The sequence below is a fragment of the Acipenser ruthenus genome, chromosome 24 (genome assembly GCF_902713425.1).
Source record: "Acipenser ruthenus chromosome 24, fAciRut3.2 maternal haplotype, whole genome shotgun sequence".
Lineage (NCBI taxonomy): Eukaryota > Metazoa > Chordata > Actinopteri > Acipenseriformes > Acipenseridae > Acipenser > Acipenser ruthenus.
The window spans coordinates 23,214,539-23,241,618 of NC_081212.1; the positions used below are offsets into that span (position 1 = coordinate 23,214,539).

The 27,080-nt window shown below is 39.7% G+C and overlaps 1 protein-coding gene across 1 annotated transcript; it reads left to right on the forward strand.

Annotated features, from left to right (window-relative positions):
* LOC117429665 (ubiquitin carboxyl-terminal hydrolase MINDY-2) lies at nt 1-27,036 on the forward strand. The gene is made up of 9 exons (XM_034049443.3): nt 1-1,305; nt 2,831-2,888; nt 5,742-5,806; nt 12,032-12,190; nt 12,652-12,754; nt 13,874-14,016; nt 17,054-17,227; nt 18,240-18,422; nt 20,409-27,036. Exons 1-9 carry the CDS (start codon nt 466-468, stop codon nt 20,559-20,561), a joined length of 1,878 nt encoding a protein of 625 aa, XP_033905334.3. The 5' UTR covers nt 1-465; the 3' UTR covers nt 20,562-27,036.
* The last annotated feature ends 44 nt before the right edge of the window (nt 27,037-27,080 follow it).

The window sequence follows — 27,080 nt, forward strand, 5'->3', positions numbered from 1 at the left end:
TTTGAGCATGATTCCAATGCAAGACAGATATTCAGCTTTTTTAGGTTTTATGAAAAAAAAAAAATATTGGTAAAAGATAACCAATCTCGTTGTAATCACTGTTCCCCAGTTAGGCTTGTTTGTTTTGAAGATTTCTGTTCCTAAAACTGTAGAGAGAGAAAAAAAAGATTTAGATTGTTATATTTTTTGTATTCGTGTTATTTCATGTCACCGAAAAGAAAAAAAAAATAGAAATAACTTAAAATATATGGTAGCTGGTTTATTTATTCATTTTTAAATCTCTCTGTAAGACGTAATTCATGGTTTCTCGTACCTCCCCGATTATTTATTATACTGCCCTTCCTTGACCTGATCTAGAGGCGTCCCTCAACGCGTGACGTCAGATAGGTAGAGATGTCATGGCGTCTGTGGAGTCAGAGCAGAAGCAGCAAACCAGATAAAGATTGAGCGACAGCAGGGATCGACATGGAGAACAATGCAGACCCGCAACAAGACCTCGCAGGGGGGACAGCGTGCTCATCCAGACCCGCGGAATTGAGCGAGAAAAAAGCGATCGGCGGTCTGAAAAACACAACCGAGAGCTGCAAAAACAGTGAAGCTACAACTGCTGTTGCTGTTGATTGTAGTCGTGCCGCAGCGTGTGTGGATAATCAAAAATCTAATAACAATTCTGCAAATTGCTCCTCTTTGCCAGTTAAAGACAGTGTGTGTCAGTCAGGATCCGTGAAAAGTAATGGGATGGGACAGACTCAACCGGGTAGTGGTGATGGTGGTGGTGATGTTGGTGACACGACAAAGTTAGTAAACAAGACGATCGAGACTCCTGCAAAAACGGCAGCGGAGATTATAGATGTCATGAAAGCTGTGGATAATGAGGACTCGACAGGGCAGCAGAAGATTTCTCAAGCGTCTGGAACTTGCCAGGACGAGAAGACACCACCGTCATCAACAAGTTTGAGTAAAGCGGCAGCGTCCAGTGACAGTCTGGCCGAGGAGCCGAGTGGGAGTGACCGGAGCGCCCCAGGTGAATCCCTGAGCATCACCTCTCTGGAGTCCTTTTCGAACCTGAACCAATCCGACAACAGCGAGGGAGCCGATGACAGGGTGCTGGCGCTCGCTCTCCAAACCGATGAATACGACAGCGCAGGGGGCGATGCTAAACTGGCTGCATCCATCAAGGGTCAGTCCATTTACCATATCAAGTGGATAAAATGGAAGGAGGAGAACACGCCGATTATCACCCAGAATGAGAACGGGCCGTGCCCCTTGCTTGCAATCATGAATGTTCTTTTACTGGCGTGGAAGGTAAATAGTGAAGCATGGTTTGAAATAATATAAGCGCCACTGTCAGAAATGTCCAATATACGATAGGGGTCCTTTATTGTGCGTGGTGAAACTTCAAGCGGTCTGTAAATCTAGTCCTCCTGGATTGTTTTTAGTACAGAATCACCAACAAGTACGCTCTGATCTGATCACCAACGCAAGGGGAGGCAGGGGGGTGAAACTGGCATTGTGATCCCAGTCATTTATAAACAAGCTCTGTAGAAACTGTTATACTCTCTGCAGTCTTGATAAAACAGTAAAGCAGCGGCAGTACATGTTTTTTTGCAGTTCTTTTACGCACAACACTTGCATTCTCTCTGCACTTGTAAAGTCTAAAAAGCAACCAACCCAGCTTTGGAATGTGTAAACATACCGTATGTTATGAGCACAACTATTTACAGTGCACCCAGGCCCTCCAATATTTATTTTTTTACAAAAATACTATTACTATAAGCTGGTCCAATGCTTTGCATGCTCATAGGAGGCACACACAGCAATTGGAAGGGATGCTATCAGACAATTTCTGCTAACAAATATCCAAATATTTTTTTCAAAACACTAGTATTTCAATGAACAAAACAACCTTAAAATGTGTACAAAATATTTTCATATCCGAAGCCAGAACAGTATTACACTGGTAATGTCATACTGAAAAAAATATCTTGAGTCTCTTCATTTTGCTGTCTGTGGAGAAGTAAGGTTTTCTATGATGACTCCCTCAGATGCTTCATGAGCCACTCCCTGTATTTAAACATGCTGCACTTTTCACTACCAGCTGTGTTGATTATGCTTTCCGGCACCACCTACAGTATTGCACACAGCTTTTATATATATATATATATATATATATATATAATATAAAGAATCACCTTGATGAATTCCTGTAAGCTAGAAGTCTGTTGTGGTCATCATAAGCAATATGAATCTCTATCATGACTGCAATTGAAAGGTTGATTTTAGTATTCTCGTTCTACAAAGTGGGGAGAGTATGTCATCAAAAACAGCTCAACAGCTGGAAAATGAGGATGTATTGTTAGTTTCTTGGCTTTTAGTCCAGTCCAGGGGTACTTGGTGAAGTACTCAGGGAGTGCAGGATCATTATGCATGTTCTGTTCCATTAAGTTTCCAGTAAGGATTTTAAGTGTGATGTGTTTTGGGGTGACTTCATCCCGGGGGCCATATTAAAGCAATATACTGTGTTACCGTTTTTTAATTTTAATTTTATTTTTATGAAGCAAACTTTCAGTGACTCAACATTTTTATGTAGGCCTACAGTTTGCATTTAATAAACAGCAATACATGAATCTAGATGGCATCCTCCATGATATTACCTTTCTCATTCAGTATATACTTAATGTTTGAGCAAATACATTATTTAGGGAAAAAAATGAATAAAACCACTTGCAACACGACCAATAAATTGTATTTTTTTAATTGTCAAAATTATATTATTATTTGTTTATTATTAATAGCAAACACTAAAATAATACCTTTGGTTCTTTTTTAGGTGAAGATGCCGCCTATGATGGAAATGATAACTGCAGAACAGCTGATGGAATATCTAGGTTAGTGCATTTCAGTGCTGAGAGAGAGAGAGCGAGAGCGTGTATGAACAGGAAGTGCCGTGGTGTCACTTGTGTAGCATGATGGGATGATAAGTGATAAGTATTCCAAAGTGATATTATTATTAGGGTCCAGATGGAGTCTTATTTAACAGGTGTGGATCTGAAGAATGTTTGCTACGCAGGAAACAAAGCAGACCAATACACATTTCACATCGCTGGTTATCAGACATGTTTCTCATTAATCAGTGATTACATATACTTTGAGCAAGACTAATTGTGAATCAGATGTTTAGATGTACTTCTCATGTCTTCCTTCCCCTCTGCACACACTTTGTTGATGAAGTCACAATGAAAGTCAGTTGTGAAGTCTGTTGCCTGGGCACAGAGGACTGTAGAAAGCAATGTTATTTGTATTATATTTGTTTGTAATTTGCCATGTTGCTTTAAAATCCGTGTAGCTCCATCTGTATACACTCGTGTTTCTTCTTGCTAGCTGCAAATTGTCCTTGTTTGCTACTTGAGCAAGTTCAAACAAGCAGGCTGATCTCGCTGCCACTAATTACAAGCTGTAATTATGCTCCAGTCCAACGTACTTCAGTTTGTGGGTGCATCCTTTTTGATTTATTATTCAGAAACAGCAATGAGAATTGAATAATAAACTATTTCACTGTTCCGAAATATGTAAGAAAAATTAACTGAATTTTTTTTTTTCTCTTAGTGTTTAAAAATATATATTTTTTAATATTTTAGTTCATTATTTTAATTTTCATCCTGGAAATATATATATATATATATATATATATATATATATATATATATATATATATATATATATATATAAAATGGCTCATAATTAGAAAAAAAGAAACATTCTTTTTAGTATATTTATAATTCATAAAACTCCTGGTTAGGAGACTTACTATTTGCAGCAAGGAATCTCAGGTTAATGTTTCCCTACCCCCAGTTGGACAATTGCCTTTTCTTCTGTTAGTTTGAAGCGAAGCATTGCTTCATTATTCCGACAGTGGCACACCAGAAATAACAAAACAGGAATGATAAAACTGAGTAATTATATCCAGCTGTGTGTCCTACATTATAGTATTTAAATAGAAGCTTACAATATGATTAATCAAATGTGTTCTGAATTCAGTACAGGATATGGTTAAACATTAACATATATATAGATTTCCTCCAAAAATGATTGCAAATGTATTGCGCATTACACCAGGTCACTCTCTCCATAATGTATTTTCATGTATCGTATTTCACCAAGAACCAAGTCAATGGGAGATTCTGGATCCTTGTGCCATTAAGAAAATAAACCAAAATCTCAAAATCAATCTATTAAAACTTACATTTTCATGTTGCGTTTTCTGCTACGGGACTGAGCTGTGTATTAGCGTAAGGGATATTGACATGCTAATGTGAAAACATTTACAAGTGCAGTAACAGCAGCTGGTCAGTCAGTCCGTCCATCACAAGCTTGGGAAATCCCCACGACTGTCCTGCTGATGAGACTGAAACTGGAGCCCCAAGTGTCTCTCTTCCTCACTCCCAGCTCCGGCATTGTACCAGAATACTCCTCAGCTGACATTGCTTTCCACTTCAGCATGCACATCCCTGACCTTTCCATCAACATTATGAGCTTCTGAGAATCAATTCTCCAAAGTATTAGGATGCAGGCAGGCTTCCATATGTAGAACGCTTTTGTGCAAATGTAAGTGCATGCACCTGTTTTATCAGATTTTCTTTTTTTGTGTTCTCGTTTTGTTTCTCAAAAGGCTTGCTGTGCTCAAAATCCACGCATAGACTCGCAGTGCAATTATTCTTCCTTACGTATTACATGGCAAAAAATATAATCTATGCAAAAATAATAATGCAAACGATAGCAGTAACAAATAAGACGAGTGTTTTGTGGAATGCAGGGCTCTTAGGATTCAATTCCCATTTCAACAGACTTCACAGCTACTCTGTTTGAGACGCAGCCCGCCATGCTTTCACAAGCTCTGAATCTTGCTCATTAGCAGTTCCTGACAGCTTGAGAAGACCGTTCCAAAGAGTGCTTTTAACAGCTGTGTTTAAAGCCTTCTCAAACTGTTCTTATTAGGCAGCTGTTTGTTGTCTATGTTTAAGGACTAAGTCTGTTTTGGATTTGAGGAAATGGAAATGTTTTTTTTTTGTGCATTTCCAGACCCCTAATTTGGTTTTAAATATCTATTTAGTGTACAGCCCTCTGTGCCGTTGGTCTTGTACACAGTGAGTACATACCTCTATTATGATACAATATATAGTGTAAAGAAAGTGTCACAATGAATCATTACCCACCTACACCTCAATCAGTCAGTGAATTGCTTTATTTATTAAACCCAGTTTAGAACAAGTTCTCTTTAACAATGATGACCTCGCCAAGAAAGCTCAAATTGCAGCACAGACAACATATGATTAACATCCATCATAAAATAATTCAAGCAGTATTGGTGTAACAACATAATACAGTACATACATTAAAACACAACTCCAAAATAATTGAAACAGTACAATCCAGACCATTCAATTCAGGGTTAACAATTACAAGTAGCATTCAATAGCATGTCCAGCTTATGAATAAATAGGTTAACAGAAACCATCAATTTCAAAATCCCTTGCGTTCCTTTAGGAACTCTTTTTAAATGCTGTATTTGCTAGAATCTAATAATGATGGAAACAGGAATAGAAAAGGATGGAGAAAATGAAGGATATTAAACAGGTAAGAAAGTCAATATTAGAAAAAGTCTCCTTTGTGAGAGGAATTTGAGTCGCAGATACACAAGCTTTCCTCACAGTATTCTCCACTGTTTTTGTCTTGTTCTGCAGGAGACTACATTCTTGATGCCAAGCCAAAAGAAATCTCTGAAATTCAGCGCTTGAACTATGAGCAGGTAACGCTCTCCGGTTGACTGTGGGGGGGAGAATGAGGCTGCAACTGGTAGAGAGAGTTTCTATTCATTCACATTGAAACTCTCCCCAAAGGGCTTGCGATGAAGGGTTTGCCAGTGTGTGTGGATTTCACTGGATGATTGTGCTGCTCAGTGCGTAGCGTGCCGTACGTTTCAGACCGATCATGCCTCATGGTGCAGTAGCACTACAGGCATGAGGGTTTAACCTTTTACAGATTTTATAATCACATGGCTTAAATGGAATGAGCCAATTCCACCCCTACATTTTTTGCTGGACTAGTAAGTAAGTAAGTAAGTAAGTAGGTATGGTGAATAACATATAATCCGAACAGCAATAGAGAATCGTACAGAACACAATAGAAAATTAAACAGCTAAGAAGTTCAGTATTTAGGAAATGGAGGTGATGTAAAGTAACCCTTCACACCGGTTTTCCTAGAAAGACCTCCGGACTGGGAGTGAAGGGCTGTTGCTGTTCTGCAGCAGGAATTGAATACTGTCCAGTCAAAGCTGTTGTAGTGCATTGATTTTTAGGGATTGGTTAAGAACCGTATTGGCAGTTTTATCTCTGCAATCTGAAGAATATGGAAGGGTGGGGTATGCCTGCACACTTTGGACCGGATGCGTGTTCCTTTCCCATGCAGAATTCCTTCATTTTTACCTCTGACGCCGATACATTTGTGGTCCTGAGGTGATCGGATTCATGCTCGCTGCTTTATTTACGGCACGCCAGTTTTGAAAATGAACCAATCGAATCCTTCTGGGCCTGGGCTGCACAAGGCTATGCACAGACCACTCCATGTTTATTTACATATACTTTTAGTGTTACGAAAGGTTTTAGAATTGAAATTCTGTAGGGTCACTTGATGGGTAGTATAGCTGTCACATCAAACTCTGTAGTATTTCTATTGTTACTACGCGACTTACTAAATAAACAAGTTTGTCAGTGACCTGTGACCTGTATCCACCAGCTGTATGTATAAAATGGAAGCAATCCGAAGCAGGAAAAAGTTCATCACCTTAACCTATGAAGTACCACATACAGTTTTCTTTGTAAAAATCAGAACGCAAGCTGTATTTATGTCATTTGATACGTTCTAAATCAATATGCTACCATTCTAAAAGTTTCCAATCTGCTAGAAGTGTAAAATGACAGGCATGTTCACAACATATATTCCCAGCTTCCTATTTTGAGGACAGTCAAGTTAGACGTGCCCGTAATCAGAGCAGTGAAATTTCACACCGGCTATGAAGCTCAACACATAGAACATGGAGCTTTATCATCACTGTAGGGAGGAAAACACCACAACATTGATCATTTTTAGGCTTCAGTTTCTTTTATATTGAGGCGTCATAAAAGCATCTCAAGGGCTATACTTACAGAATTACAGAGTTACATTTAGACTTTTGCGGTTAACAAAATGAGTTGTCATAACATATAGTTAGAGAGAATTTAAATAACAGGTAGATGCCAGTGAAAAATACTCCAAAAACTGACAAAGTAGCCTGTCCTCAAATGAGGATAGTGGCACTTAATAGGTTACGTATGACATACAGACCCCATAAACCACCAGACTGTGATGTACTCAAGAAGTCTTGATAAAGAATGTCCTCAGGAAGTTTCCTTACAACTGGACCAGTGGTTCTTGAGATATATTTCAAAGTGTACTGGAAGTACACACAGTGAGCCTCCATGTACCTCCTGATGCTATAAATAACTTGTCCTGAAGAAAGCCCTTTGCAAGTTTCATCACAATTGTTGAAGCACTTCTCTAGATCCAGTATATTTAAAACTGCGTGACTTATGGCCGTATGCTTGCCTCCACTGTATGGATCCCTAGCGGGGCAGAATAATGAACTAGCTGCTGTTTTTCAAAATTTTCCTACACCATCATTTTTTTTTTTGCTTTCGTAAGATTTTGTTTTTGGTCAGACTTGCAGTCTCATTTGAACTGTACATTATTATTACAGCTATATTTGGAAAGAAGGAGGAGGTTTGGGGCCCGCTAGCACACTATTGCAGTATATCAAGTTGGCCAGATTTGGGTTTTGAAAGTTGTAATTAAAAGCAGGGTGGTGCAGTGGAAGGTCACAGATGGGATCCATTCACAGCCTGCAGAATTGCGTTGTCTGTATCCAGGATATCTGGGGTGGGGTGGGGTGTGTTGAGAGGGGGTTAGTGGAAGTAGACATTATTAATGGTCTGATCCTTTTCTTCCAGCATAGGTGTTTATGAAAGGGGGTTGAAACTAATAAGTTAACTATTACTGGCCCAACTTAAATTGTCCCTGTAGTCACGTTCCACAAAAGGTGGACTACTCCACTTTCTGTAGGGGTGTTATCTCTCGAATTAGCTAAACTGTCAATGTCACTTTACAGCATTAATAAACATAACCCCCTTAAATTACGTTTGTGGTCTAATCATGTTTGATAAGCAGATATATTGTTAATTCATTTGTAGTTTGATACAGCCGCCAAAATTCACTGTAAATAAAATCCAGTAGATATTGGTAACTTACCATTTGGGTTAATTGCTGTTGGATACAATTTATCTCACCTGACTTTTAAAAGTGATTCAGATTTAACAGTAATAAAAAGAAGAATGAAAATAATGGGAAATAAATATTCCGTTTACCCTTTCCTTGGTTTAGAAAGATTATCCGTCCGAGAGATGCTATGCTCTTTCATTCTTTAGTACAATGGGAGATGACACTAATTCAGAATATGAATTATGATCAGCTTGCTTTATCAGAATATAATGTAACATGGACTTTATGACCCTGCATTGGAGTAGTTGATGGGTGCGTGTGTGTTTGCTTACCATGTTTATTTGCTTAAGTTCATCATTTTTTCCACCTCAGTGCTGTAAAATGCTCTAAAACAATCCTGCAGTGGCTTATCCCTGTGGGTTAGATGCTGTATGTAAAACTACCCTGATAAATGTAAGAACAGAACGTCAAGTGTTTGTTTCCGATGAAGTAGAGACTATTTACTAAACAAACACCGGCAAATTCTATTTTAGTGGAAGACTGACCGTGCTGGTGGGAGAACACAGTAGCCAGAGGAGCTCTGAGCTGACCTGCTTCTAGTGTAATGAACAGGTTATGTACCACAGCTTCAAGCCCAGTCAGCTGTGACCTTTCAAACACCGTGTGACAGGGAAAGGCACATAAAGAGTAAATTAACTGGTCCGCTAAAGGTCCATTCATTTTTTAAAATGACTCTCCAGTTGAGCAGAAATAATTATCTATGAATTATACATGTATATTGAAAATGGGCATACAATGTTTTTACACGAATGCACTCTCCTGCAGCCTTATGTAGCATCACTATGTTGAAAAGGCATCATCGTATTAAGAAAGTCCCTGAAATGAATGCATTGAATACATTGTGGAACTGGAAACAAAATATCAAATCAATACTGGGACCATGTGGGCTTGTGTCATCACTGGTAACGGCAGAACAAACCCATTATGTGCCTCGTTAATGTTGGTGTTAGCCAAATTTAAAGTCTGGTTTTGGTTAGGAATGATATTATAAAACTCTTCCCCATTGGACCCTGTTAGAAGCAACTACACTTCTAATATCACTGAGTGTGGATCTCGCACTCACAGTGCCAATGACAAAGCATGCTAAATAGTAAAACGGTTCTCTGAGGGCTGTATGTCTGTGTTAGATAGGAGTAGAAGTGGCATAGCTTCATTTAAGTATTCATGCAAATCAGAATTGGGTGTGTGTCGTGATAGAACCAAACTATCAGCAGTTAAACCTGCTGAGTAGCCCTTGCAGTTTGCAAATCGGTCATTTTTAAAGTCATTCACACAAGATGTCATTTCTTAGGAATGAACAGAAAACACCGTTCATGTGATCTGTGAAGTTGTCTGTGTGTGCTGAACTTGACTACCTTTAGCTGTGATCACTGGGCTGTAGAGGGCAAGGCACCCTTCATCAAATATTTGTATTACAAGTCATTATTTTTTTTACGCAAAATCTTCTGATAGATTTGGAGGATATTATTTTTATACTGGCCAGAAAAAAATGTATTTTATTTGGACAGGTGTTTAAAAGTTAAGTCCTTAGTGATTTGTGCTCATGTAATGTTTTTTTTTCATGAGGGACAGTTAACCCTTTACTGGTCTAAATAGACTTGGTAGTTTGTGAATACGTTTGTCAGAGCGACTGTTGTTTTCATGGCTGTTGACTTTACTTTTCAAATCATTTTCTTAAGGTTGTAAGTTTAATAAAATACCTCTGTGAACTAAGGCAAGGATTCACATTGGTCTTTTAAGAATTGAAGTTGTGCAAGCACAGTACAGCACGTGTCCTTTAAATGAAATGGTAGGCATACACTGTAACTGAAGTTGCATGTACTGTACAGAGATATCTTCCATTGGTAAGACTTAGAGATTGACTTCAGCCACAGCTGGATTTTTTAAAATGTATTTTTAGTGCTGGTCTGGTAGTGTAAATGGCTCTAAAAAAATCCAGCTACTGTATGGTTAATCCTTGAGGGGCTGATCAAAGAGCAAGAAACAATTTTATAACCAGTTACTAACTCTGATAGTTTCAAGTATTGCTAAATTATTGCTGAGGTAAAGCTCAGACTGACTAGTAGCCAGACCACACAATGACCTGGATGTAAATACCTACAGATTGTAAAATAAGAAACATCACTGGCAGCTGAGTCAGACTGCGTCGCCTGTCTGTGTACTGAGACCATTGCAACACAAACAATCTTGTATCAAGGTATTGCAGTCTGTTCTGGTTTCCTACCTTTCTGATTCCACTTTTCTGAGGGTGCAGTGTAAGATCATTCATACATTTACTTGGTTACCCAGTTTCCAGAAGCTGTCAGTCCGGTGCCTCCCCTCTTGCAGAGCTCGGAGGCAGCGCAGTTAATGTATTAAAGTGACCCTGTAATTACTGAACCCTTGATCTAGCTGCTGTAGATTAGACCAGACGAACTGCACAGCTGTTTGTATTGATTTTGCTTTTTCAGATGCTTGCTCTTATGCTTTAATTCATTTAAGCATTTCTTGATTTTTTTTTTTTTTTTTAAATTTCATCAGCGTTGTTTTTCATGAACCATCCTCTCTGTCTTGACTTCTTGCTACTGATGCTGCCTGAGGCTTTTAATTACATTTCCTTCCCTTGTGAGTGGAAAGCACTGTACAGTATAATAACTGAACCAAGAGAAAGCTGCTGCTGTCAAACCAGGGTTGGGTTTCTGAACTAGGGCTGGGTTAGTGTGTAATAATACCAGAAGCACTACGTAGCTACTTGTATCCCACATAGGCTTGCCTTATGAATAGTCCCAGCATTAGTGCTATTATCTTACTAGGGATATACCGAGAACTCTGATTTAAGTGGGTGTCCTTTACGAGTAAGCCTATGTAAAAAAAAAAAAAAAATCAATCAATTGTACTTTAAAACAAACTGAGGTGGGGGCTCTCGAGTGGCTCTTCCGGTAAAGGTGCTCCGCGTGGAATGCAGGATGCGCCCTATAGCCTGGATGTCGCCGGTTCGAGTCCAGGCTATTCCACTGCCAAATGTGGAATAGGGGGGCAGCGCACAATTGGCCGCGTGCCTGTCTGGTGGTGATTTTACTGATGAGAATTAGTGCTAGAATATTTCTAAAAACAACACCATTAAGACATCCGAATGCAAAGACAGTTTTTGCATTTAACTTCATTAGGCTGTAAGGAGCTGGTCTTTTCCAGCACTAATCTGCCCACACAAACTGCTCGTCTCTTGGAGCTTGTTTGCTTTGTTTTTGTCATTGTAATAGATACAGTTTTTAGAACATAAATTATTTCAGAAGAAATAAAAACACGTGGCCCTTATTTATCAAAGCTTCTCTTTCCAGTTCTGTTTTGCGAAAGGAAAACACATCACAGTGATTCAGTGGAATTTGACCTTTAAAAAAACAGAGAGCTGAGGGTTTCATGTCTGCTGTTAGTTCCGTTAATGTATATCGTCAAAACTCAAACCTTTAAAAGATGCTTTTCTACTAAACATTTCAGTAAGATTGCTAATGCTTTCCACATTGTTCGCCTGAACTGAAGTTGTGTTTATATATAAAAAGGTTCAATGGCCACCGTCCTTGTGAAAGGAAAGCTCGCTAATAATGTTCCAGACCTAGTTCTGTGTAGGCTTCTGGTGTGCTCCTTGGCGTCATGTTGTGCTGCTGTTGTGTTTTGTTCGTCCAGAACATGAGTGATGCCATGGCGGTCTTGCACAAGCTGCAGACGGGTCTCGATGTCAACGTGAAGTTCACGGGTGTTCGAGTGTTTGAATACACCCCGGAGTGCATCGTCTTCGATCTGCTGGATATACCCTTGTATCACGGCTGGTTAGTGGACCCACAGGTGAGTAAAAACAGCCCACCTCCAAACAACAAGGAACCTGTATCAAAAGATAGGGGCGCCGAGGGAATCCAGAACAGTAGTGCTAGACAGAGGAGCTGAACCATGTGACCTTCTACAGAGTGTTTAAGGCCTAGAGAAGGTTCATTTTTTGGCAGTAAAATGTGTAGAAGCCTGCAAAGGTTTCCTGACTAATCGGAGAACCCAGTCGTGGGGCTTGGAAGTCAAGGATCACTGTGTCACAGCTGCTGCAAAACCCTGATTGCAAGAACGGTAGTAAGCAAACTGTATCAACCATGAGTCAAGTGCGCAGGAAACTGTGCAGCATGCTGCAGTGAGCATGGTGGTGGTCAGCTGGTAGCTCCTGTAAAAAGGCTGGGTTTGCAGTTTAGTGTGGAGGGGAGATGCACAAGGTAGTGTTCCTATATGACGTGATAAAGGTGAATGGACTCTCTGTTCCTCAGATCAATGACATTGTGAAGGCGGTGGGGAACTGCAGTTATAACCAGCTGGTGGAGAAGATAATCATCAGTAAACAGTCCAATCGCAGCGAGCTGGTTGGGGAAGGTAGGCAGGACTCTGTCTTCACTCTCCATTTCCTTTCTGAGACAATGAACAGTGTCTGTGAACCAGTCTGGCAGCCAGAAACTTGGTGCCTGCACTCCCCTTACAGACACAGACATACAGACAGACACAAACACACACAGACACAAACACACAGACACAGGCAGACACGCACGCACACTCACACAGAAATAGACATAGACACAGACACAGGCAGAGACAAACACAGGCAGACACAAACACACACACACACACACACACTCTTCCATTGAGATTGTCATATATCAACCTCTGTAGTTTATTTGCCTGGCCTATCCAAGTGTTATATTGTCCACTGTCCAAATCTCATCCTTGACCTCCCACCCAACAGAACTGCTCTGAATAGGCCCCTGAGTGGTGGAAAGGTACTTGACAGCTTTGTGCTTTTGGTCTCTTAGCTTTAAATTGGTTTGGAGCCCTGCAGCATGGAGATCTGCTATCTCACTCTGGTTGGGCTGCGTTTAATTCATTTATAATTTCATGAACCAAAACCCAGCTCTCAATAGGCAACAGATGGAAACAGCTTTCAAGCGATTGTGAGGGTTAATTAGCTGGCTGGTTCACAGTATTACCATGTCATTAAGCTGAAGGTCATGTGCAGTTGAAAATATGTTAAGTTGCAGGTTCCATTGTCCTGTGGTCAGAAAATTTGTTTCTACATACTGTAGGTCAACGGTACTTCACTGACTGCAATGGAACAAAAAACAGAGTTTTCTTTTAAACCCTGAGTAATTGATCATTATCTCTGATTGCGTTCCTCCATCTGGCTATTCAGTTCATTTTTCCTTGAAGACACAAGCACAGTCTGTTTAGATTTTTATTTTAAATGACTCTGTTTTTTAAGATGAATGATAGAAATGGTTGTGTCAGAATTGTGTTTTTCCCATGAAAAACTTTTGAAAACAAGCTGGTGCTGCTTTATAAAACACAACGGTCTGCATACAGGCTGGAATTTCAGAAACGACTGATAAACAGAATGGAGCTGTACTAATCAAATCTACAAGCTGTTGTTAAATCCAAGGACTGCACAGCACAGTCTTCCAGCAGACTTTACTAAGCCAACATTCCCTCTGTGACCCACAGGCTACGTGGCAGAACAGTTCCTCAACAGCACAGCCACCCAGCTGACCTACCACGGCCTGTGTGAGCTTACCTCCACTGTCCAGGAGGGGGAGCTCTGCGTCTTCTTCAGGAACAACCACTTCAGTACCATGACCAAATACAAGGTGAGGGCATTGCTGGGAAGAACTACATTGAGGCAGGATACTCGTCTTGCCTGTACAGGCCACCTAGTGGATTAAGACTGAATAGCATTGTAGGTGCATCTACATATTTGTGACCAGTTCAGTCTGTTTTCTGGTGGCGTGCTGCCGGCTTGTGGGGCCTCTTTCCTCATCAGCAGGTCATGTTGAAATGTGAGGCTAGTGCAGCAATTCTCTTTTTTTTCTGTGTTTATTTGAATTAATCTGACATCTATACACTCAAGTAGCCAGCCACCAAATGCTAATCCAGTCTTTAATTGCCATAGATATAGGCGAACTATGCTGATCCGAGGACTTAATGACATGAGCTATGAGAAAAGGTTAAAATAACGTAATCTCTAGCCTAGAAAAAAGAAGGGAAGGAGGGGATTGAAGTCTATACAATCATAAATGGTTTAGATAAAGTTAACTCAAGACACAACTTCAAATTTAGCACAGAGTAGAACAAGAGGGCATAAACGGAGGCTGAGTAAAAGAAAGTTTAGAACAGAAGATAAATGCATGGAATAGCCTACCAGATGACATAGTAGAATCTAAAACATAAAAAGACTAGACTCTGTTTTTAAATTAGACTCCTCCCCCGCCCCCCCCAAGGGGAGAATGGTATGCTAACAAGGGAAGAACTTTGATGGACCGAATGGGAATGAGAAAAGGCCAGACTTTATTCTTCTGTTCTTATATAGTATATCCCTGTTCATAAGTTTGTTCAGGTGGTAGTATGAGCACAATGCTGAGACTGCAAACAGTGTGGTAATGAAGTGTGATCCATCACTCACATCACCCATCACTGCTCAATACACACTTTTGCAGGAGGTACAAATGAAACCCATCTGGCGAGCCCAAACTCAACATACAGCTCTGAACTCAGTCCATTGCTTTTCAAATACCATAGGAATGACAGAGATATGCCTCCTCATTAAGGCTTGGAGCTTAGAAACAGCCTGTGCAATTCTCAACTTTGCAAGCATACAATTTTGAGCCTGTTCATCTGGAAAGACAAAATGTAGTTATATTAATAATTAATAATAATTGATGGATTAATAAAACTTGTGAAAAGCATTGGGTGCTGCATTCTGGTTGCCATGAAGGGAAGATCGTTTTAAATGCATTGCGTCCTGCCAAGAGCATACCATTTATTTTCTGATCTTAGTGTTGATGGCAGCCAGAACGTCCTTGATCATTGCTAGATCTTAAATGAGGAAAAGGGTGCAGCAAGCAGGTCTGTTTAAAAGGCTGATATTTGAGTTGGCCATTTGGTATTTACATTGGAGTTTCCTCTCTGAAGTACAGAGAAAGATGGCTGGAAATACTCATCAAAACAGGTCAGAAATCATCTTGGTAAAGAGCGGCAGATCAATAAGAGACTAGACAGCGGTATGTAACTTTCAGACACCAGGAAAAACAGCGCAATCCCGGATTCACCAAAAAACATTAATGAATCGAGACTTCAGGAATCAATCAGCAAGGAGCTGCAGCAGTTTCTCGGCAGAGGCATGGGAAATGGAAAGAGAATTTTAATCCATTGATGTGAGACTGTTGGCACTGTCTCTCTGATGTTTCTTTTCAAAGGCCCTCCAAATCAACCTGCAGACTTTTGACTTCTGACAGGTTATTAAACCAGTTCCACCACAGATGCAACAGATGTTAAAATTAATTTCCTTCCTGGGAAAATAGACATCCTGTATAGGTACTGCTGTGTTTAAAGAGTCAGCAATTACATATAAAGTACGATGCAAGGACATAGGTAATAGTAGATCAGATTCCACTCTATTTCTGTTAAATCCAACTAAATCCACAAACTTCAATCGGTAGATTTATCCTATAAATGGCACCGCCAATCAAACAATGATGCGTCACGTGGTTCGACTCTGTTGTTAACATCTCCTTACAGAAGTAGCTGCACACTGTACTGTAAAGTGTGACCCAGGTTTGTGTTTATAGAGGACTGCATCCCAGCACGGCTCCCTGCACAGCACAAATACCACTTCACTCTCCAGAGGGGAAGTGCGCTTCCTGTTATCTTCCGCTAGTGGAAACACAGGCTGCTTGTACAAACAGCCCTGTCCCAATTCATTGTGCCAAGTGAAACAAGAGGTCTTCATGACCCAAAGGCAGAGGAATACAAAAAAGAGCTGGCCTTTCTTTGTCCCCTTGTTGATATGAACATTTGTGGTGTGCGAGTTCCCGCGTATTCTAATGATGGAAAATTTAATTTCTGCTTTTTCCAAAAACACCAGCATCCCCCGCCCGTGTTCCCCTCAATCAAAAAAAACAAACAAAAACTTCTTGTTATTTTTTTTTGGAAAATATTGATACAATTATATTCCTTTAAACTGTATACACCAGATGGTTGAATGGTTGATCTCAATGGTTCGGCTTAATACAGTCAAGTTCTTTCGAAAGCACTAAAAAGAGTTGAGAGTTGAGGTTCTTTTAGTTTTTAGTTTCAAAATTAATTCAGACTACTGCCATGCGAAGTTCAGTTGTCATTAGATCTTTTTTTTTCCAGGTGTTTTTAAAGACAGTCCTTGTCACGTTTAATAAGTCTGATGTAAAAACCTTAAGAAACTAAGTGAAACAGAGAAAATGTTAGGACAAAAATCACATTGTCGACTTGCTTATTATATTTGTACCTCGCCATTTCTTACTGATTGTTTAAAGTTCCAGTTGAAATTTGTCACAGTCGTATTATATACTCACTCCCACCAGGGTTAGAGTAAATTCCTGTTTTTCAATTCAAATTCCATTTCCAATTCTTTTTAAAATCAATTCTCATTCCTGTTTAATCAATTCCAACACACTGTTGATCAAAAGCAGTATTCTGTTGAAATGAGCTTCTCACAGTGTTGACCCCAACCCTGCCTCCCACTGCTCTCAGTTGTGTCAGTACACCTTGTTCTGGGGGAAAGCTGTTGCTGCGCTGGTGAAAGATATTAGAGATCTAGACTCCTGTGGCCTGCCCCTTTCTCAAGCCTTCCCTGCTTCCTTCCTTCCTTTCCAGGGCCAGTTGTACCTGCTGGTAACAGACCAGGGCTTCCTGACGGAGGAGAAGGTGGTCTGGGAGAGTTTACACAACGTGGACGGAGACGGGAACTTCTGTGACTCGGAATTCCACCTGAGGCCTCCGTCGGGCCCCGAGACCGTGTACAGGGGCCAGCAGGACCAGATAGACCAGGCGAGTGCCTGACCCCATGCAGCAGTGAATTACTAGAAAAGCAAACCAATCCTCTTTCTGTGCTTCGCTCCCTCTAACTTTAAAACAAGATAACCCTCCTCCCACTGCCAAAGGAAAATGCCAATTGAGCTAGTCTGGAGAAACTTAAAAAGCAAACAAATAGTTCTACCCCCGCTGTGGTTTGAATCTCTTTCTTTCCTTCGGTGCTTCCCCAGCTATTCTTCCCTGCTTCTGTAGCTCTTGTCACTGGCATCTTAATGGAGTAAATCATTTCAGACGTGTGTGTGTGTGTTGTCACTTTAATAATGTATCTTCTTTATAGAGTTTTTTATATCATTATGACAATGTTGCTATTAGACTGCAACACAACAAAAACACAATAGATCAGATTTTGTTCCCCTTTACTGCTGTTAAAGAACTTTAACTTGTAGGGTTTTGTGTTGGGTGTAGTTAGAATATCAATTCCAGCCAGTACACTTCACTTTCTTATAGGGAGATTGCTTCTCTCTGCTTTGGCTGACTGACTGGTCAAATCATCAGACCTTCACAATGATTAACCACAAAACACCTACTTAAGCTGTAGAGTCCTGATTAGAGAGCATTAGCGTCTAGTAATTAACTGTCTTAGGAAGGTAAGATAAGGTCAGCCACCAAGGCAGTGCCCAATAATAAGGGTTTTATTGCAATTAGAAACAAGTAAACCGTACTTTGTGTTATTTTAAACTGTAGGTCTTGAAGTTACAGATTCATTTACCTTTTCAATGTTTTGCTGTCCTGTTGTATTTTACATTTTATAGCTAGATACTCAAGCTCGATATTCTGCGCTGGTTTGCTGTGTGCTAGTGCCTTCTGGTGGAGAGCTTCCTGATTGGTGAATGACGGTTCTGAGGCTTATGATTTCTAGAACCACTCTGAGCTCTTGTGTAATTGAAAACGCGCTTGCAACCCGACAGAGATCAACAGGATAATGCTGTGTCTTTCTTTTCTTGTGTGATTCTTTCATTTTGATTAGGATTACATGATGGCCCTTTCTCTCCAGCAAGAACAGCAAAGCCAGGACCTAAATTGGGAGCAGCTCCCAGAGGGAGTCAGCGACCTGGAGCTGGCAAAGAAGCTCCAGGAGGAAGAGGACCGGCGGGCCTCTCAGTTCTACCAGGAGCAGGAGCAGGCTGCGGCGGCCCAGGCCCAGGCCCAGGTCAGTCTGTCACACTGTGACCTCTTTTCCACTGTAAAAACAAGCGGCTTAGGAGGAGCCTGGTTGTTCTTCCACTGCCGAGCCAGAGCCGCGCAACCAACGTCACGCGCAATGAACACGCCGAGTCGCATGTATATGATCAGGTGCAAAGAGGAGCAGAATGCTTTTTTAGGCTCAGAGCCAGATTCAGCTGTGTTGTGGGGCCAGAGTCTCATGGTTTGGCTCTCGCTCTGCTTGACAAATAGCCAGTGGAAAACCACCCATCCTGGGGCCCTGCGGCCCTCATGTCTCGGGTTATGTGAGGCGGAGGGGAGGCAGCTCTCACACTTTCAAGCCAAAGGATCCTGGGCTGGAATTCCTGTGTGTTCTGAGAACTGCGAGAGGCAGTGGCACCAAATATTATCCAGACAGTGTAAATGGCATTGTAGATAATTCTATATTACACTTGTGTTCAGGTGTGAAAAAAAAATAACAGTTCCCATAAGCTAAGTATCCAACTAAAAATGAAGATATCAATGCAATTTATACATGGCTTAGACACACTTAAACCTTCTTAATAAACATCTTCATATTTTTCTATGCCGCGGTGTAAACAGCAAGCTGCTGTTTTATTTCGGATCCCTTGGCGTGTATCCGAGAAGAGCTGCTTGTTAGTCTGGGCACTCGCCTGCAAATGTCTTTACTCTGAAATGGGTTGCTCTCTGTAACTGAGCAAGCGTTAGCGGCATCCATATCCACCAATATTAGAATGAAGAATAAGAAGAAAATTGTGTTTAGAAGCACTGTGCTTAAAACAGGGTGATGACGTCAAAGATAGATAGAGTGCTGTTATCTCATTTGTGGATCCAGGGCATAAATGAGTCCCAGCTGGAGATGTCTGATAAAGCACTCTGTCTCGTACCAATTGCAATGTAATTCAGCAGCGCCTTCATTTAAAAGGACATCTCTCTTATCAAAGGGGGAATTTATCACTGTCAGGCACTCCTACGCCATTCTGTCCTATAGCACTGTAATACAGGTGGACCCGCTTGATATCATATAAAGGGGGTCATGATATAAACCGGGTTTCATATTTGCTTATGACAGCACGTTACGAGTCCAAACTATAAACAAAGAAAATGAACGGTTAATTAAAGAGCAGTGTTTTAATGCAGCACATTTAGTTATTCTTTACATTTAAACAAATGCATAAAGTTTACGACAGGACAAATACGTTTTGTATCATTAACTGGAACGAAACAGTTTGTGTCATTATCTAAAAAAAAGGCATGAATTGTTGACTGATGAGAGCTATCAATTAGGCGATGCACTTGGTGTTTTTTTTTAACTATGTTAAAGTAAAATTTGGTGACGTTGGTGTTTTGTAACTGAACTGTATCCCGTTAAGACCACCCAAGCAGCATTTGACAGGCTGCAGAAAATGTCAGTTTATCAGCCGAGATGATTATTGGTTGTTCGTTGTGTTGGAAATTAATTCTATCCTGTGGTTACTTAGTAAAGTCCGGCCACGCAGCATTTGACAGACTGCACAAAACGTGACAATAAGTGAGTTTGTGAGATGATATTAAGAGAGGTCATTTCTCAAAGAACCTATGGTGCATGGCGAGTGGTTTTTGAAAAATCGTGATAATAAACGGGGCATGATATTAAGCGAGTTGGTATAAAACAGGTTCATCTGCACTTCAGACTCTTTAGCTCTCTTTGAATGTGGTGATTGTTGCAGGTTTAACTTTCTTTAAAAGGTCATTTACCCAAGATATCTAAAGTTTGTTTGGCAGTCGGCAGTGTTCGCTGGGGAATCCAGAGGGAGGGCTGCATTGGCTCTGGCGCTCCCGTGGGTAAGGGAGGCAAAACTCTGTGGTAAAATCATTTTAAAGAGTTGTGATGATCATGAGTAAAGGCCTATGTATGTTCTACTGATATTCATTTACAGGAAGTGGAGTTAACGGCTGTGTTCTCTTTCATTTGTATTTGTTTAAACGGCAGGGAGAAGAGCAAGCACAGGGAGGGGGAGCCGCTGCTGCCACAGCCGCCGCCGCCAGTCCCGGGAAACAGTCGGGGAGCAGCGAGCGCAAGCACAAGAAGGAGGCAAAGGACAAAGAGAAGGACCGAGAGAAGGACAGATGCGTTCTCTTGTAACAGGGGATGAGTTTCGCTTGGAGCCAAGTACATGCCCTGGAAAAAACAAAACAAACAAAAATAACAAACCCGTTAACATGCCGCCTGTGCCTGATTTCCCACCCATCTTCATTTTCCCTTCTTCGTCTTTTTAACTGGAGGACAGAAAGGGTAACTACTTTGATACAGTCGGCCAAACTTTGTTACACGTTGCACTGTGCACTATATTTGTGATGGAAGTTCTGTAGGGTATGTGGGGTTGCTATTGTTTTTATAGCAAACAAAAAGAAATGTGGTAAAGACTGCGTCTTGGAATAACGAAACGTGTTACTTTGAAGAGGAAATCACATCCCTTTATTTTTTAATTGAATCAGTTAATAAGCTATTTTATTTATAGATATAGATATATATATACACGTATAGAGACACCCTTTTTGTGGTTTCACTTATCGTTTTCTCTTTCATTTATAGTCGCTGAATCAGAAACCAACTACACTACTATGCTGATACTTTTTAGCAGCAAAAATGATCGGTTCAAGGGGCCATTCTCCCAAGCTAGGCTGTGGTACCGGAGATATTATAAGATAAGGGGTGCAGAGAATGTGTTAACCAATAGTACCTTTGTGGCTACGAAAGGAAAAAATCCTAGCCCCATTGGCTAATGGAAAAGAATGAGTCGCCCCTTTCACTGTTACTTATCTGTGGTTTTAAAGGTCTCATCATTTGTTTACAAGTTATTCAATGTTTAAGAGTTACAGTGTGTAATGTGTTGGATACAAAGTGTTGAGGAGCATGTCTTGGTAAGCTGCCACATGTTTACTAGCTATAAACTATCTGTCCTTGGCAGACAGAATGATGCAGCCTTCCTACCATGACTTGCAGGTCACTGGTCCTGGCTGAGCAAACAGCAAATTACGATTGGGGGCAGTGTTACAAACTTACCTTTTAATGTATCCTAACCCCAATTTGCCTTATTAGGACACACCCTAAGTGTTGCTCCTATTCTAACTGCCTAGGCACTGTTAACTCTATTTATAATATAAGTGTGTGTGTGTGTGTATGTATGTAGAAGAATGAGTAAGGCGACCTATGTTTCTAATTCAAACGGTCTCGTTGCCTGCTTATTTTGACATCATCCTAGGGTGTACCTTTTGACACTAATGTTTGGTAGCACTTAAAGCTGCAGTGACCCACAATTCTGGTCAGTTTTACACTAATAAAATCCCTAGTGTCTTTTTACTAGGCTGGTTCCCATAGTGTAGGAAGAAAACAGAGTTTGTTGCCAGTCCAGTTTTTAAAGTTTTCTCCCCCTCCCCCCACCCAACTGAAACCTGCTTCCACCACAATAAGTCTGTGAGCCAAATATTCATGTTTTAGTTAACGACTTACAGCAACAGGTGGTTATAAATTGTATCTTCAAGCTCCATTGTAGATCAAGAAATGAAACAGGGATCAGTCAGCATTCTACAGGAAAAACATACCTTTTAACTGTAGAATTGTGGAACTTAAATGTAATCTTTACTTAAATGTATAATGTAAATATGACAATAGTAGTTTGTTGCCAACATCAGAAGATCTATTGACCAGTGCATATTTCAAGATAAACACTGCTAACTACAGCCTCTCGTGCAATGGCACTGTGCCTTGGGGAGGTATGAGGAATACTGCATTGTGAATAGGGATGTCATTTTGTCACGGTGGTCACGTTTGTTTCCGTTCAGCGTGAAAATAGGAAAGGAGAAGTTCACGTCTTTTGAACTGGTTTCAGTGCGGTTAGCAAACGTTAAATAAAGGTGAATACTGACAGAGAACTATAAAAATGACGAAATGAAGTTCTAAGCAACTAGCAGAGCAATATCCCAAACAATTTCATGAAAGCAGAGGGAGCGGCTTTAATGAGAAACAAGCTTCAAATGAATCAAAGCCTTTTGTGCAGAAAAAACACCTCTGCATACACTTGATAATGCAAAGCCTAAAGGGAGGACGGTTTACAGTCCTGGAGAAGCATGAACCCCGATTTGAAGCTCTTGCAGTCGTTCCTCTGAGGTGCTTAACCTGTCAACAGTGTAAATGAGAACGATCCTTCTGATCTTTTAATTTACATCATGCTATACCAACACCACAGCTGTGTTTGAATAGACATTAACAAAAAGGATCTTGTAAAGTGCTCAATTTACAAGCAGAACATTTATTAACAAAAATTACATTTCAGTGTAATGTTAAAATTAAAAGTTAAGCATGTTCTTGTTACGATTGTTTTTTAAAAGTAAACATAGATACTGTTAAAAAAAAAAAATCTGTTTACTTTTGACTAGGTGTGTTAAAAGAAAACACATTAAATACACTCAATTTGTTTACTTTGCACAAATACTAAAATATTACAGTATATTACATTCATAAATATATTTAAGTTAAAATCTTTGTAGCCGTGACCGTGCCGTGATTTGTACATATTTTTACTGTGACAAAATCACATCCCTGATTATGAGAATCCAAGAGCACACAACTTGGCAGTAGCATCACGGAGGCTTGGAGTTGTTCATTTGGAGAGCCCCTGTCTGGGTTTCTATGGGTTTCTGGCTCTGGGAGTGCCAGCCTTCTGTAAGACCTAAAAACAACGTGGGGTATTCTGACCCCTGTGTGGGTGATGTTTAGAAATGTGACCTGTAACGTAGGACTTCTCCATTTGAAATTACAGCAATGAGTCAGTGGTCAGGCAAGTGCAGGCCTCACTGCCTTGCCATTTGAAGGTTCATAAACTCCCTACTGTAATTTGGAATGTATTTTACAGAGTTGTCTAGGCTTCACTCATTAACATCTTTAAAAATCTTCTAGCGAAGGAGTCCTTGTACTTACTGTTGCATCCTCTTCAAACTGTTATAGTTTTAAGATTCTCAATACATTCCAAATGAATGCCTTTACTAACATGAGAATGTCTATTTTATAACTAATCTGCAGCTCAGACAAACCATTAAGGAAATACACTATAACCTTACCTATCTTTCTGTATTCTTATTATGATGAAGATTATTATGATTACGCAGCACTGTATTTATTTCAAGATATGAAAAGTAATTGAGTGTGGAGGCCTAAGTTAGACTACATTTAAAGCCTTATAAAACCACCTGCATCATTATATTACACAGGATATATAAGATAACAAAATAAAGACAATCTCTAGTCTCTCGTTCTAAGCTTTAGGTTTCAACTCCATCCAATTCTTTTCAGAAGGGACATACCCTGAGATCTGTGTCTTTCTCTTCACTCTTCGGCAGAACTCAGTTTTACTAATTAGGCATCATCAGATTTCAGACAAGCACTACATTTTTGTGAAAGTTTGTACATTGCCTTCAGTTTTAGCCTCTGTAAAAACTATTATAACAAGATCAGCTGGTGAGATAAAAAGCTTTGGATGAAAGACATCTCTTGTTTCATTTTGGTTCTTCAGATTCCTGACAGTGCACGTGTGTGTGTGTGTATGTAGAGGTATGTTGTGTTATGAAATCTAGTGTTAACATCCCAAATGAATTACTTTTATAAAAACAATAAATACAGATTTCAAAACCAATTTGAAGTGGCAGTAATTGCATGGTATGTACTATGCAAAACATTAATGTTGTACTGACATGCAAGTGCTTGATTCTTGCAGTACTCGTAGTGTTGGTATATGCTCTTTTTGTATTAATAAAACGTGATTACTAAAGTTGATTAAATGAAGGTTTTTGGTACGTTTTAGTTTAGTTTTAGGTCTACCAGACATACCTTGTTCATACCCATAGTGCACTGCCTAATACTCATTAAGTACATGGCACTTGCATGATAGCACAATAGTAATTACTGCAACCTAAAACGAGTTCTCAAAAAAACACACAATGCGTCAAATTATTATTATTATTATTTATTTATTTCTTAGCAGACGCCCTTATCCAGGGCGACTTACAAGCCCTAGTAGAAGAGATGTCACTCTCTTGACGAAATGAACCCATACCATATTAATGGGAATGAAGCATTCAGTGAATAGACTTTTAGGCCATGGGTATGCATGTCTGGAAACCATTTTCTGACCCATTTTTCCTTTTCGTGATCATTTAAGCACAGGCATTATTTTTCTGACATATAGGAATGGTGTTTTGTATACATAATCTTAAAATAGCTGACGGTAATTAGGTGTGTGCCAATAGGATTGGTAGAAGTCAGTTGTGTGGAGTGCTCCAAAGTTACTGCTTTGAGAACTCCTGCATTAGTAGTTGTTCAATTCTCTTACTGTGTGAAGACTGCATTGAAAAGCCCTGCAGAGCAACTATTTGTTGATGCATCACAGTGTTCTACTAAGGTGGCTAAGATCTTGAGATTTTTTTTTTTTATATAGAAATCTTAATTATATACCCCCCTCGAGAAACAGCAAAAATACACACTAGTGAAGTAAAACTAATTACGTCTTAAAATATTTATTTGAATGAATTGCTATCATTTTTTATGTGAAAAAAAATCCCAATATGTATTTATTTGTACTGAAAACTTCAATTCTGAAGGAATTTTCCATATATTTGTATTGGCTGGATGATACAAAGTTGCGGCCTTTGTTCTGTGTCAGATCAGTAAGGTCTTTGTTTTTGCTTGTGCTCAAAATGATTAGGGGTAAATGCAGTTCCTAATACACAGCAGAAGGGTGTTTTGTACAATGCTGATATTTTTCCTGTTGTCACACTGCTATTGAACTTGTTTTAAAACATAAATTGTATGTATTTCTTGTTTGTGATATTCAAGATTTTCCAAACCACTTTCCGCCAGCATAACTGCACCTTGCCTTTGTGGGAAGCTGTGTGCAAAACACTACTTGAGCAGTCGCGTGATCAGAGAATCTGCCACACACCGTTGAACTGGCATAGCTACGTCTCGTTTGCAGACTGTGGTTTGTAAACTCTTAATATTAAGGTATAGAGCCCCTCCATTTTAATAGGTTATGAATTTGCTGCGCATCTTCCTTTAGTTATCAATATTGATTGTAGGCATGTGGTTACCAGCAAATGTCAACATGCATTATCCCATATCTGTACTATGTGTTTCTCACTACAAAGGCAATCTCAAAAGAAAACTACAGTCCCTCTAATGTTTTTGCACTAGAAAAAAATACCTCATTTTATACAGTCATACAAGAGATTACTTGTGTGTTCTAGGAAGGATGCTTACTCACAGACTGAAGGGCGGCAGTGTGGTCTTTACTCCGACAAATGTAAACAGCATTGTGCGATATGGTATGACCTAGCCTCTGACTGCTTTGCTAGTGGACCTGGTTATGTAGATTTATGCGCTACTATCACAACTGAGGCTTTCAACATTAACTTTTTAATATCAAGGAGAAAATGTGTGGTTAAGAATTTAAAACGTACTATCTCTGTGTCTACAATGACCATTTAAGAGAAGGCATGATGGGGTCATAACAGTATGCAAGTAAAATACTCCTTCCTGCATCAATTTAGGGAAGGATTGCTGTCGGTGTGAATAACTAATGCAAAGACCATTGGTTCCCCTGGTAATTCCCAGTACCCTGTAGTTTTCATACTAGTGAAACCTGTTTCTGCCTAAATAAATATATCCCCCGTTAGGAATGGCACTAGGAATTACATTTTCTTGGACCCATGATGCATGTTCATAATATGTGGGCACAGCACTTGCCAGAAAGATTTACTGATCTGTTTTAGTTAATGTAGGAAATGTATGCAAAGTACCCTTAACATTGAATATATTTATTATTTAAAAAAAAAAAAACTTTAAACAATTATGCCTGTTACTGTTTTTTTTTCCACCTATAAGTAAATTATTTGCAGAGTAAATTGAGTTTAAGAAATGCTGTGACCACATTTTCAGATTTTTCTGAGGATTTCTTCACCACCACCGGCTGTCCTATACCATGTTCAGTTATCAACAAGCTCAATGCAAATGATGGGGCTACAACAAACCCCTGAATATGAAACAAAAAGCTACCTATGCCAACTATTCTATTAAGTGGGTACAGGACCAAGTGGTCACAAACAGTTATGATCTAGCACCAGTTGTTCTGAACATACATTAAATAAACCATGACTTTTCTGATTATGTTAAAATACTTTGTGGTACAACTAAGGTTTGAAGAATGTTTATAATATATCAGATGTATTCAATATTTGTGACCAAATGTATGTAGCTTTTAGCTTATGTTGTGTTGGTGCAGGGCATTTTATGAGGTTACATTTTCTAGCCTTTGCTAACCTAGTTGGTAACAAAATGCCTTAGTAGACGACGGCCATTTAGCCCTATGAAAAAATAAAATTGTAAGAACATACATATATTGTTCATTTGTAGAGCAAGAGCTAGGCATTGTGGATTGTCTTTTTACATTAGATACATTAAGTCTCGCCATTACTTTATTTCTATAAACATTGAAGTAGCCTATTGTGCCATTAAAATCCTGTGTTCTCGCAGATGTGCTTCAGTAATAAAATTGATGCTTTATGTATTTTGTATGGAATCTGATTTCATTCATTTCAAAAGGTATTCATT